The 13339-nt window shown below is 41.7% G+C and overlaps 2 protein-coding genes across 2 annotated transcripts in view; one reads left to right on the top strand and one right to left on the bottom strand.

Moving 5' to 3' along the window:
* astn2 (astrotactin 2) overlaps window positions 1-13339 on the top strand; it is a 395991-nt gene that overhangs the window by 313458 nt on the left and 69194 nt on the right. Inside the window, exon 17 of the mRNA XM_074618826.1 lies at window positions 12873-13195. Coding sequence (XP_074474927.1) covers window positions 12873-13195 — 323 coding nt within the window. The remainder of the gene's footprint in view (window positions 1-12872; window positions 13196-13339) is intronic.
* On the bottom strand, window positions 2760-5389 carry trim32 (tripartite motif containing 32). The gene has a single exon (XM_074618827.1). It carries the CDS (start codon window positions 5387-5389, stop codon window positions 3332-3334), a length of 2058 nt encoding a protein of 685 aa, XP_074474928.1. The 3' UTR covers window positions 2760-3331.

Below are 13339 nucleotides of genomic sequence, written 5' to 3'. Positions count from 1 at the left end.
TTTGCTTCGACTGCGGTCACACAGAAAATTGGATGAATAAACATATTTGATAAACGAGAACACAGATGTTAGAATGGGTGTGAAGAAAAAGAAAAATTATATTTTAGTTGTTTCATAAATGTTTATTGCACTCAGATAATCAACAATACAAACATGAATTTGACTACACAGAGATGTCTGCACTGTGTTCAACACATTGTAAAATCCACAGCCTCCGAAGGACAGAAACACCTTAAACACACGGGAGTTTGGTTCATGGACATATTGCGGTATTACCATCTGATGGTATAAATGAATTAACTATGAAGAATTATGCAAGGAAATAACTTATTTCCAATGACATAGAATAAAACAAATAATGTGAGAAGTTCAGCACACTGACACAAGGACACTTGATTTTTCTAGCATTTTATGCATTTTTTCTGTCACTGCTAAAGTTTGAATATTCTCTAGTGATAACTACTTCTAGTGAATAAAGTGAAAGCACTGAGGAAAATGTTTTTTTTTTCTTATGGCAAGGTTGACATGCAGCTGAGAATGACAATCTATTAGTTTAGTGGTGAAGTTTAACATGGCCCAAGAATAAAACAAATACAGCATGTAAAATAAAAAAAGTAGAATTGAATTCAAGCATCAGTTGATTTAGTCATTTCCTTTCTACTTTTTTTTCTACCTTATCGCTTTGCTTAAGTAGAAATATTAAAAACACTTATTGTTTACGATACAGATTGATTCTCAGATATGTATATTTGCATGTTAATAGGGCTCCAGGTGCAGAGTAGTTAAGGTCAGCTTTGTGAAATAATTATTTTTTAAGGCTGAAACTGAGTCAGTGTGTGATATGCTCTTATGAGCACACCTGGACTGGAAGATACATATTGGCGGGAAGGCATATTAACAATTTACTACGACTTTATGAACATAGAATATGTTACGCACATGGACGGGTTTCAATGATCAACTTGATTCCCCACATTTAGGCCACTAAATATTTGAATTAAAGGTGTCTTTTATTCTTATTTTACCTGAAAGCATCACCTTTCTAATGCTTCACAGGAATTCAGTTAAAGCTACATGATAAAAATAATAAATGAAATGCATGCGGATATAGATGTAATGTTGCTACCGCTAACTTCCAAAACACTGCATATGGCTGTTGTCTTTACCACGTCTGCCAACACTGGAGAACTTTGCAAGCTGTCTAGTGTTGAATAAAAACCTGAGGGGGACATAGCAACGCAGGAACCAACATCCCAGTGCAACAAAGCCAGGTTTGGTGTGAGTTTTCGCTCGTCATTATCCTAACAGCGCTATTCTGAACACTCCTGCCAGTGATCCCGAAAAAAGATTGTGTATAACCAGAGGCCCCAGGCGTGAGGAAACAATTGCATGGAATAAGTTCTCTGGAAGGACTAATCCTCAGGTTTGAAACAAGTTTGTAAACATTAATTCGAGTTGTAAATACCTGCTGCACCTTTGCGATTTACGTGGTCTGGGTGCTGGAGCTATTTAGTGTCGGCTGTACTGGCACTGCAACAGCAAGTAACGTATAGATTGTATGATGTCGCTAAAGGGTAAGCCCATAAGGAATAGAAAGCCTTGAAATTTTAAGAGCCTCCCAGGTTACAAAGGTCATCTAGAAACCTTTGCTACTCTTATCATAATGGACACTCAGAAAAGTAGGACTAAAAGTAGACTAAACTTTAATGGTGCAGGTTAAATAAAAAGGCGAGCAGAAGGGGATGTAGAGGCCTGAAGTTGTAGTGAGATGTATGACTGAGCAGAACAGCTAGAATAGGATCCAGAGTAGGGCTGCACCAGTTTGAAAAAATATGTAATAATTGCGGTTATTTTGACTGATATTGTGATTTGTGATATTAGGGAGTATTATAATCATTATTCTCATTTTCATTGAGAAACATAATACAAATGATTATGGTGCAATTTTCGCCGGGATCTGTATCAAACAAAGATGTTTTCTTAAGTCTATGATTTGTAAGCCAGGACATCTCTGCGGCATCACAATATTTCATTTAAAATCTTATTTTTAAAACACATTTTGCCTTTAACAAATATTGCAATTTCTTCCTCATTTTGCGATTTTGAAAATTGCAGTAATTGCGATTTCGATAAATTTAATTGTGCAGACCTAATCCGGAGCAGATGGCAATGATGTTATCTTGCAGATGGTTACCTCAACCTGACTCCTATAGTGAGAAAAGTGAGGCCGTGGCTGAGAAGTCACAAGGAGAGGGCTGAATAAAAGAACATACAAAAGAGAATAGGGCTTGTAGAGCAGACCGTAGATTTTAGTTACTGAAAAAGTCATTTAAGCTGATGTGCTGCTCCAAAATCCACAGCACACGGGCTAGCCAGGCAGTATTAATAACTACCTGGACCAAATGATAATAATAATGTGGTCTACAAATTAAACATCAGGAACCCTAATTCTGATTGCATTAACTCTGCTACCCTCGGATAAACTTTAACCCACAGAACCCCAGTAAATATTTCCCATCGTGTTGTGATTTTATTGTTCAACCCTCTTCTTGATATCCTACACTTAATGTTCCCTGAATGTTACTGAATGCAATTCAACAAGCGCCAATACTTGTTTACCATTTTACCATTAGCTAACTGCACAGTTAACTTTTTAAAGCTGCGTTCAGCAACATCAATGTCAGTCTGTGCTATTAAAACCCTACCACTAGGAATAGGAAACAGTGTCGTGTCAATAATAAAGTGCTTCACAGGCCAAAAGCCTTAGGTACGATTTATTTCTCACGTAAATACATGTGTTCATTTTCAGCTCGTCTTCCTCCCCGTTTCTCTTTTTGCAAAGTCGAGCCAGATCAGTGAAAGCCATGCATCACACACACACACACAGTCAGGCTGAATAGTGGATATAGCAGTGTGACAGAAGAAGAGAAATCATCTGCACTTTGTGCCGGCATTAGCTTCGACATCAATGGCTTCTTTCGCTTATTTTTTATGTGACAACTTGTGCCAGTATTATTTGATGTTGAAAAAATGTTGCGTGATCTGTTTTAAATGATCAAATAATGAGGTAAGAGGCAACTTAAGTAGCGGATTTTTAATTTGAGATATTAAATCAAAACTCTGGTGGGTTTTAATCTGAACCAAACTAATTAAAACATTAATTTCATAACCCAATGAAAGCTGGAGTGAGACTTGTTTGGACTGCAGCCAAAGTAAAGTGACAGATAACAGTGTGATTCTACCTTTTTTTCAAACTTCCATACACACCGACCCTCTAAAACATACCTACTAAACCTCTTATGCTCATGTGCCGATAGACTGGATTGTTCCTCTAGGAAGTGGAGGAGTGCCTCCTCTGAATGTATGTGTAGACTTTGACACAGTGGTCCCAACAATCCAGCACTAGCAGTTGTCCTTTCTGGGTGGTGGCCACTCCTACGGGGCACGTCAGCCCCTCCTGGATGAGAACTTTGAATCCACCCTCTTTGGGAAACTGGAGGATTTCTTTCCTGCCGCTGTCCGTTACCAGCAAATCCCCGTTGGCGTCCACGCACATGCCAGTGATGCAGCGAAAGTCCTCCGTCTCTGAGAAGAAGTGGCTGAGCTGCTTGCCCAGCTGGCCGTCCGTGTCCACCGAGCCAATGGAGAAGCCGCCTTCCAGGTGGGGCTCATTGTGACGTTTCTCAAAGTTCAGGGCGAGGCCCTGGGTGAAGTAGACCGTTCCAGCTGCATCACATGTCACAAACTTTGGCCGCACGGCAGAGCACAGTCGGTTGTAGCTCACCACGCCTACGTTGCGGTCCACTGCTAGACACCAAAGCTTGCCACCTTCCACATCCGACACCACAAACTGACCCGATGGCATGGCGGTAATGCCCCAGGGTTTAATCAGCTGGTTCTTATGGCAAGCCACGCACTGTCCGTCCATAGTGTAGACTTTAACCGAGTTATCGTAGTTGTCGGTGACCCCGATCAGGCCTTGAGATGTGACGGCGATGGATAAGGGGATGAGGTTAGGCAGATCGGCCCCAAGGAAGCTCAGGACGAAGTTGTCGATGCTACTGGCGTTGCGGCGGATATCGCGCTGGAAACCTTTGCGATTGAAGATCTGGATGCGGTAGTTGCCGCGGTCAGCCACCAGGACCTCGCCTTGTGCCGTTACGCAGATGCTGACTGGTAAATTGAACATGCCGGGTAGAGTTCCCTTGCAGCCCATCTTCTTCACAAACTGGCAGACCGGCAGCCCCGCGCTTGCCCCGGCTCCTCCAGGCGATCCCCCACCTGCATCCAGGGACTTTGACTTAAAGCTGCCCGGTGAACTACACACCGCCTCCTCTACAGCCGCAACCATGTCAATGTCTCGGTAAAGATCCGCTGGAGACCCCCTTCCACCACCTGTAGCCCCCATCGCCCCGGTCACACTCGTTACATCACCCTCAAGTGCGATCTCCAACCCACTCTCCTCATCCTCTGTGTTCACGGTGTAAGTATTTGTGGTCACATGGCCCACTTCTACAGGTTTAGTGTGCTCTGTTCTGACCAGCTCTGGCTCTTGCAGCTGAAACATGGCAGGCAAACTGCTCCTCCAATCCAGCTCTTCATCATCATCGCCTTCGCCATCATCCTTTAGCAAAGCGATGTCACTCTGCCTCACCAGCATTGTCAGGTAATCGCAGCGCGACACCACTTTTACCTCTGCAATGCTGAGGAGATACGTCTGCTCCTCCAGGACATGCCCGTTCAGCTTCTCCACTTCTGCCATGGAAGCCGTGAACGTCCTTCGAGACCTGCCGAGTTCCTCTTGAAGACGCAGTTCAGCTGAAGTATAGTCCTGCTGCACCGCCTGATACTTTAATCTCAAGGTCTTGGAAATGTTATCAATAGCTGTCTTTTTCTTCTGAATTTCGCCCATAACATCACGCAGGGAAGTCATCTTGCCGCCCAGTTCTTTACGACGCTGCTCGGCGGCCACCCTGATCGGCTGGACCGAATGGCCTTCATGCAGGTGGCCCTCCCCTTTACAGAGCTCGCAGAGGACCGTGGCACAATCATGGCAGTACTGGCGTGGTAGGCGGTTGCAGCAGGACTTGCACATCAGGGCGGCAGCAGCAGCACTGCAGGATATAGTGCAATCTAAGATCTTTAGCACAGTGAGATTATCGGCCAGCTGAGAGATGCTGCTCATGCGGGACACCTTGCTACAGAAGGGGCAGCGCACGCCATTTATAGTATTCGCCAACAGCTTCTCCAGACACTGCCGGCACACCGTGTGGCCACACTGCAGGAGTTTGGGTCTCAACTGATCCTGGCTGTAGGTCTCCAGGCAGATGGGGCATTCAAGAACCTCCCTTATTAGATCTGGATCCAAAGGGGGAGATGCTGCCTCCATTATGGTGCTTTCCTTGAGTGAGAAAAAACAAAAGATTGTAATAGTTAACCATTCTGTGTGACAGTAAAACACAATGCCACTAACTTTTATTGAGGAAATGACTATGTATTATGTTCAATTTCTGATGCCTCACAGTTTGTGTATTATATTGCATGCAGCTGTATTTTGTAGCATAGAGAAATTGATACTCAAATTGCACAATAAGTCTGACGCAGTCACTGCAACAATAAATAACACAGTAAAGCATTGCCACACACCTATTGTTAGTGGGCTAGTTTGCAGGTTATTTGCTAGCAAATGAATAAGTATGTGGCTAGCAGCTATACATAACTAGCACAGCAAGCTAGCTCTCCACTGCTTTAAAGTCGCTAGCTGTCGCAGTGTAACGTTATAACCTTAAACATATGGTAAAATGACTTATTGTGTGAGCACTAGTTAAACAGAGCACTAGTTTACAATGTTGTTTGAAGAAGTCTTTATAGATATTTAAATTAATATCCTCCTCACAAACACTAACCATACACTTCCATGCAACACACACACACACACGTGTCTTTCTTTATACATTTACTGTATTGTTATTGTTGTTATTATATATATAGATAGATAGATAGATAGATAGATCTTGTCCTAATTGTGGGTTTTTTTTGCCTCTTCCTGCACTTTATATTATTCATTTATTTATTTTGTTATGTTGTATAGGCTTAAATTGTGCAAAACAAATAAACAATAAACAGGAAAACATTCACTTCTCTATTGTTAGTCAACAGGATGTGTTAGTGGAGCTAACATTACTTACAACTGACTACTTTTGCTGCTAAAGTAAATAATGTATAATGTATAGTATACAGTAGTTATAACAGCAGGGGAGCTAATTGTTTGACACGTGATCGTTCCACGCCATAATTACTGTACAAGTAATGTAATAATCCAGCTAACTACCAGGTTATAGCCTGTATAAGGCCACGATCGTGCTCTCTTGATGCTTATAAATAACTTGACCTTGCAGTCCAGGATTTACAAAACGAGTTGCATTGATACTTCTCTCATTTTAGACCAGTAAATGTGAGGCCTCTCCACAAAACAACAAACGCTGTCTCTTGAACACACCGCGACAATGTTATTCAACGTTATCACGGGGCTGGTTGTGATGAACGTGCATCCGGAAATCAGATATCATCCTCGTTATGTGTCTCTTTTGACATTTCCTGTCTAAAAACGTTACCTTTTCTTCGGTGCTAGCTGGTGTGAAGTTGAGAGGTGTGGATGGGTGTGCTGTGGTTCTCCTGCTGCTGCAGCTGCTAGTGAGAGAGACTGCAGTGTTGACGTGACGACGTCACACGTACGCAGTGAAACGTCATACGCACAGCGCTCTGAGCCTGACGTGTGTTTTGATTGGCTGCTGTGTGTGGGCTTGCTCACAGGCTACATTCACTGTACTGGTGCTGATGCAGTTCATGGGAAATTTCTCATATTTGACTTCCAGCATTCCCAACAGTCTCATATTCACGCAGAACAGGGGGCAAAAGAGTTTGTCAATCAAAGTCTGTTTTTTTTTGTTATGTATTTATTTAGTATTGATTCTTGCTGACTCTTCCAACACATCTCTCTTTTAATTACTTAGCTATAGTTTCTCCTCTGTGTTATTTATTAGTATGATTTTGTGTGCCCACTTTGTAAAGCGTCCTTGGGTTTCTGAAAGGCGCTATATAAGTCCAATTTATTATTATTATTATTATTATTATTGATTCATTCATGCACAATATCTACTTTAAATAATTATCCCAGCAAAACAGTTAAATTAAATTAAATATACTATAACTTCTGACTTATAATGTAACTTGAACTTTAAAATCCTGAAATGACAGTGGTCTTTTTAGTTTTTCAGCAGGAAGATTGTACCAGTTCATCCTTAAAAGTAGTAGTTAGTTTTCAAAGTAGGGTCCAGGAACCCCCCAGGGGTCCTTGAGGAGGTTCCAGGGGGTCCCCATCAAAAAGGGATTTTTTTTTTTTTGTTCACTATAATGCCATCCATAAGTAATACAAAGACAGAATCTATGACTATTTTGGTCATGGGTTCCATACACTTTCTGTAATAAAACATCAAAAAGCAAAAAATCCTAACAGATGGGGGACCCTGGGACAAATCAAATGGGGGTCTGTGGTCATATTTGTGTCAGTTTAGGGGTCCTTTATGTGAAGGAAGTTTGGGAACCACTGCTTTAAAGAACAAACATATAAAATTGGCGAACTTTTAGTGAACAAGTAAACAGACCTGTAACTGAGAAATTAAGTCTTACAGAGAGAATCTGAAGTAGCTACTGCCCACAGGCTACAACTGCATCTGAAAACGTCCAGATGTGGTGACATTTTTCAGTTTTTAGACACGAGCCAGTAATTCTAAAAAGAGACCACTAGATGTCAGAATAGGTCTTCGAGAAGATGCCCATGCAACACCTCTGCACACAAAGTGAGGAAGAGTGAATGTGGGAATTAGGACCATCTAAGAAAGCACAACAAATAGGTTCTAAAAAAATGTGGAATATATATTTTGATTGTCATTTAACATATTTAATCAATGTTATTGTATTTTGGCCTGCAATGAACAGATCATTGTAGAGTAACTGCTGTTCAAATAGTTGACATATCAAGATATAACAATTGGAATGGTGACACGTGCACATTTTATTAGCATGTGTCACTTGCTATCGAATATTGTGTAAGACTGTAAAATTAATAGGGAATATGAGCTACTGTAGATAACAAGGGTGTGTTAAAATCAGAGGACTGTGGTACATGTAGCACTAGCAGCTGTTTTAATAAAGCAAACACGACAGTGCCAACAGTAACCACTTCTAACAACATCTGTATTAAATCGCTACGGAAGATATGACACCTTTGCTGTTGTTGCCCGGGCAACATAACCCTGGCCAGAGGGGATGTGTCCCTCATGAGTAATTATACCGCAACCAGTCTACAAAGACATTTTAATTAACAAAGGCAGTGCAAGATCAATGGCGAGGAAATTCACTCCATTTATCTCCTCGCTATGTTTGATGACAGGCAAGTGTTGCATAAGCATCACATTCATTCCACACAGCAAAGAGATGTCAACGAAGGGCCACTCCTTTTAAACTGCACAAAAAAATACATGTGGTCCTATTTAATTCATCCTCATGAAGGGTGAAGATCATTGGTCAGATGACAGTAAAACTACACATTGCACAAACACAAACAAACAGACCAGTATTTTAGTGATCCCAGATGGGAATTGTTAGCTACTAGTCTCAAAACAAGACACTTAAGAGTCTCAAAGAAAACAAGAAGAAGTTGTAAAAGTAATTATAAAAGCTAAAGGAGAAACAAGATTGCGCAGGTAAAAATCCACTGTGCACTATTAATGTCAGCTAACTCTGACAATCACATTACCTCGGCTATGTTTTCTCCTGGCTGTGTTCTCCGCCAATACGTGACAGTGCCAAATCTGTCATCAGATGCATATGTTTCCATAGATGTAAACAGTTGTATTGAGTTAAAGGAGTGGGGGGGGGGGGTGAGAGTGAATTAGCCTGGCTAGCCACAGCCAACCTGAGTCACAGGGCTTTATTGTGAGAGCTGGCGTGGTGACGACAGCTCTTTTCTGTGTCTGTGTTGCCTCAAGAAGTGCATGTAATTGGGCTCTTGGGCCACCCCTTGAGCCTGTTTACATACTGTTGCACATGAAGTTACCACCCACCCTTTCAACTGCTTGCCAGTGTCTCGCAGACGCACACAGGGAGTAAGCTGCAGAGACATACATAAATAAGTAAATGTATGTACAGACTCAGCTCTCTCACACACACACACACACACACCTGGGTCATAGCTACAATTGAGGACATAAGGGTCATGTCCTTCTGGAGGGATTTCGAAGATTCAGTGACCTGACGTGCAGTTTGCATTTAAAAATATAATATTATAATAATCTAGCCTATTAGCCTATTATTATTTGCTTCTGGTTCTTCTCATAATGTTGCATTTCTAGCCAGTATTATGCACTTGTTATAGTAAGTTACATGTTGCTCTGCCAAAAAAAAGTCAGTTATGCTAAAGCAACTTTAATTTCCTCTTTATTTTCACCCATTACAATGGACAAAACTTTACAATTTGCTAAAGCATGGAAATGCTTTGGCGACATTCAATGCACATGTTGATTATTAAAGTCAATTCATTATTTTATTAGGCTTTTATGTAATATTATAATATATTATAAGTTCAACACACTGTCACTCCCTTTAAGTGCAATTTATTGGCACATCTTAGTTAGTGACGTTTCGAGCAGATGCTCTTCTTCAGAATGAAATGAAAAGGTACATGTGCCAATGGAAGCTGATGATTGTGCTGTTTTAAAGGCGTAATGTTTGACCCTGAAGTTTGACCCTGAAGTGACCATGGTCCTTTTATTTGATTTTCAAGTTTTTCTCAGGTTAAAAGCTTTTAAAAAGTACCCTTAAAAAATAAAGAGGGGAACAAAAAACATGTCTGTGTTCTTCTGACATCTGATCTGATCAGCTTGAACACAACTTGGAAATCAGCAAAAGTCATAAAATCATTTTTCTGCAACACTTTGGAATATTAAGCGCCTGTTCGGTGGCCATTTTGAAAAATGTCCGCCACGGCCCTCAGGCCCCAAATTAGTAGCGCCCCGATATCTAAATCTTTTCATAACATGTAAACCTACATCTGTGCCAAATGTGTTGCTTTTATGCAGAATGCACAGTTGTTTTGCTTAACTAACCCGCGATTTTTGTCCTGCAAATATTGGCTGGAAAGTAAGTCTTTTTGAAAACGTCCCCACCCGTGTTCTGTTTTTCTCGGAGCTGTTACATGCCGGCTGGTGAAGCACATGTGTCGGCATGTGTTTGTGTTTGACAAATGAAGGGCTGGAAGTTTACACGCCCTTTTCATGTCTCGGGGTTAACTTATTTAACACTGTTGATGTTACAGGAGTCCAAGTGAAATTACACATGCAGACACAATTTAGACGTGTCTCGCTCCGTCTCTCACACACAAACACATTCGGGTTCATGCACTGTATGTTGTCTTTTTGCCACTGGTAATAGTTTGAAGGATTTCACTGTCATTAAAAGGGGAAAACAGGAAATAAGTCATTTAAAATATTAACCCTAATTGGTCCCAATTACCCCACCTTGAATAATGGCAGGGCTTTTCCTTCTGGTTTGGGGTTTCCCTTCTTGTTTTTTTCTCGGTCTGTTTTGCGTGCGTGCATATGTGCGCTTATGTAATACTGTATGCATTAGTAATCTCCTCCATCCGTCGATGTCCCTCTGTATGTACGTAAATGGGGTTGTGTGATTGTAACTTAAACATTTGCACATTTGTGTGTTTATAGTCTCGTGTCAGGGTCCGATGCTCTTTTTTTCATCAGGACAAAACAGCCTCATTAATCTGCATTGGGTGTAGGTTACTCAATACTCTGACAACCTACGCCTATAAGTATTATACATATTCAGTGTTTTTATGCCCAATATCAAGGGGTTGATGAGTGACATTATACATTTGCAGATATACATTTCTCATGCATTGTGGTTTGCAGTGACTGATGATGAATCATGTCTCATAAACTGCATCATAAGCCAGTAATTCCAACTTTAACCCTCTGAGACCCGCGATCCTGACCAACTTTACTGTCTTTCAGAGGCTGTAGCATGTTCAGTTTTAGAGCTAGAGTGAAGGTACAGATATCATATGAAACTATAAAACATAAGCTAACAACCATGTCATGTTCCTTGACCTCTGACCTCAAAATATGTGATAAAAAAAAATGGGTTCTATGGATATCCACGACCTCCCCTTTACAGACATGCCCACTTTATGATAATCACATGCAGTTTTTTCATGCCTTATAAATGTGTTACTTTCACCTATTCTAAAATGGTGTATTTGAATATTTCTGCATACTGGGGTCCCTAAACAGTCTTGGAATTGAATACTTTGGATGTGACTGTAAAGCTGAGACTCTTGTGGATGCAATGAACCCGACTGTATTCATGTGTGATGATGTTAGTCCCCATAGTAGCCATATCATTGTAGGGAGGCCATTTTTTTAAACGTGACCTCACTGTATAAAATGACCTGTGGTGACCTCTAAGATAATCACAGCCTCATGAAACTTTACAGCCACAAACTAAAGACCTAGAGCATTCAGAGGATGGATAGTTTTCCTAGTTTGATTGACCAAAAAATGCAAGTTTTGCAGAAATCTACAAATGTCAAAAGCTTTTGATACCAAATCACAGCATGGCTTTTTCTGTGGTGTTCCTCAAGGTCTTGGTGTCTTAATGTGGTATTTTTGAGGGGATTATTGATCATTTTTATCAATTCTCGAGTAGTAAAAAATGGTTAAATGTTGCACCAAATCTGTGTAACAAATGGTATCAACCCCAAAAATTGCTGCAACAGCTTATGAGACATAATAGAGCATGGGGATGGCCATCACAAACTTCTATCATCATGTTCTACGCTCTTATACACTTTCACAATTTATTTGAATTCATTTATTAATTCATGTTTATTTCTGATTTATGACAAGAACAATTTGACACACAGTGCTGAGCTGCATCTCAAATTCATCTTCAGGTTCCCAGCTAACAGATGATGTACACCACTTCTATGTGGCATCTACTGTTGACCTGATATCTCTCCCTAAACAAAAAACCCTCTACCCCACTAAAAAATGGGTCTGTTGTGGGTCTCAGAGGGTTAATACACTTTTTTGTCACTAGAAAGAACACCTTATCACTCACACATGTGCCTGTCCTTGTAAAGCAAATAGACACTGAAGCACATCTGCCACATCAGCACAGATGGCAAATCTGCTCCACTGTAACATGTGGCCTGATGATGTATCCTCCAAATGAAACACTCAACACCCAAGTAGCATTCTCTCCTCGTCTCCGCTCCTCCCCTGCTTCTGTCGCTGCCTCTTCTTTCCGCATGGTGTGTGTTGCTGTCACTAAAAAGAGGAAATGATGAGAAAGAACTCCCCCCTCCCAACTCCAGTGAGAACATCAAATAGTGGTAATTGACACTCAGGAGAAGAAGCCAGTGACACCCCTCCTCCTCCTCCACTCCCATTCATCCTTTGTCTATGAAAGCTGATGACAGTAAGGGATTAGTTGTTGTTTTTTTCTTCTTTTCCTTGGCAGCAAGTAAAAGTAAATCCAGATGTGGACACTTTGTGTAACTGAGGGACTGTGAATGTTCTTTGCTACTCCAAGTCAGGATTCTTAAATTGTTTTATGGAAATAGAGATGAGAGAGAGTTAGGGAAGAGGGGATTTATTTTACAATTTGGAAAAGAGTTTTCCTCCCTTTTCCTAAAAGGAATGTGAATAATAATTGTTGTTAACTTTGTCTATCTTTATCTGCCCCCCTTCCTACCCTTACCCTCCCTCACTCCCTCTCCCGACTACCCCCTACAGAGGCAACAGACCAGGGGGTCGGCGGAGGCGGGCGGCGTGAGCTGAAGTCGGTTCCCTTCATCAGCTACCTGTCGGCGCTGCAGAAGAGCCAGCTGCTGTCTGACGACATGGTGAACGGCGTGGAGATCCGCTGCGAGGAGAAGGGCAGCTGTCCAGCTGGCTGCCACCTGTGCCACCACCAGGCCACGATGGGGGGAGTGTCGGCAAGAGGCCGCGCTGGTAACAGCAGGAGTGGAGAGCAGCCTTCCCCCATCCCTGTGCTGCTGGAAGTCAGCCGCGTGGTGCCCCTCTACAACCTGGTCCAAGACAACGTCACCAAAGAGGTGAGAAAGCAGTATGGGGGGGTAGGAAGTGTGTGTGTGTGTGTGTGTGTGTGTGTGTGTGTGTGTGTGTGTGTGTGTGTGTGTGTGTGTGTGTGTGTGTGTGTGTGTGTGTGTGTGTGTGTGTGTGTGTGTGTGTGTGTGTGT

Source organism: Sebastes fasciatus, chromosome 19, assembly GCF_043250625.1.
Source record: "Sebastes fasciatus isolate fSebFas1 chromosome 19, fSebFas1.pri, whole genome shotgun sequence".
In the NCBI taxonomy this organism is placed as follows: Eukaryota; Metazoa; Chordata; class Actinopteri; order Perciformes; family Sebastidae; genus Sebastes; species Sebastes fasciatus.
The sequence above is the reverse complement of the archived record's forward strand: the minus strand, read 5'-3'. Positions and strand labels throughout refer to the sequence as shown.

Excerpts from the sequence above, each read along its gene's own strand:
- trim32 (XM_074618827.1), bottom strand. The coding sequence starts at position 5,389 with ATGGAGGCAGCATCTCCCCCTTTGGATCCAGATCTAATAAGGGAGGTT.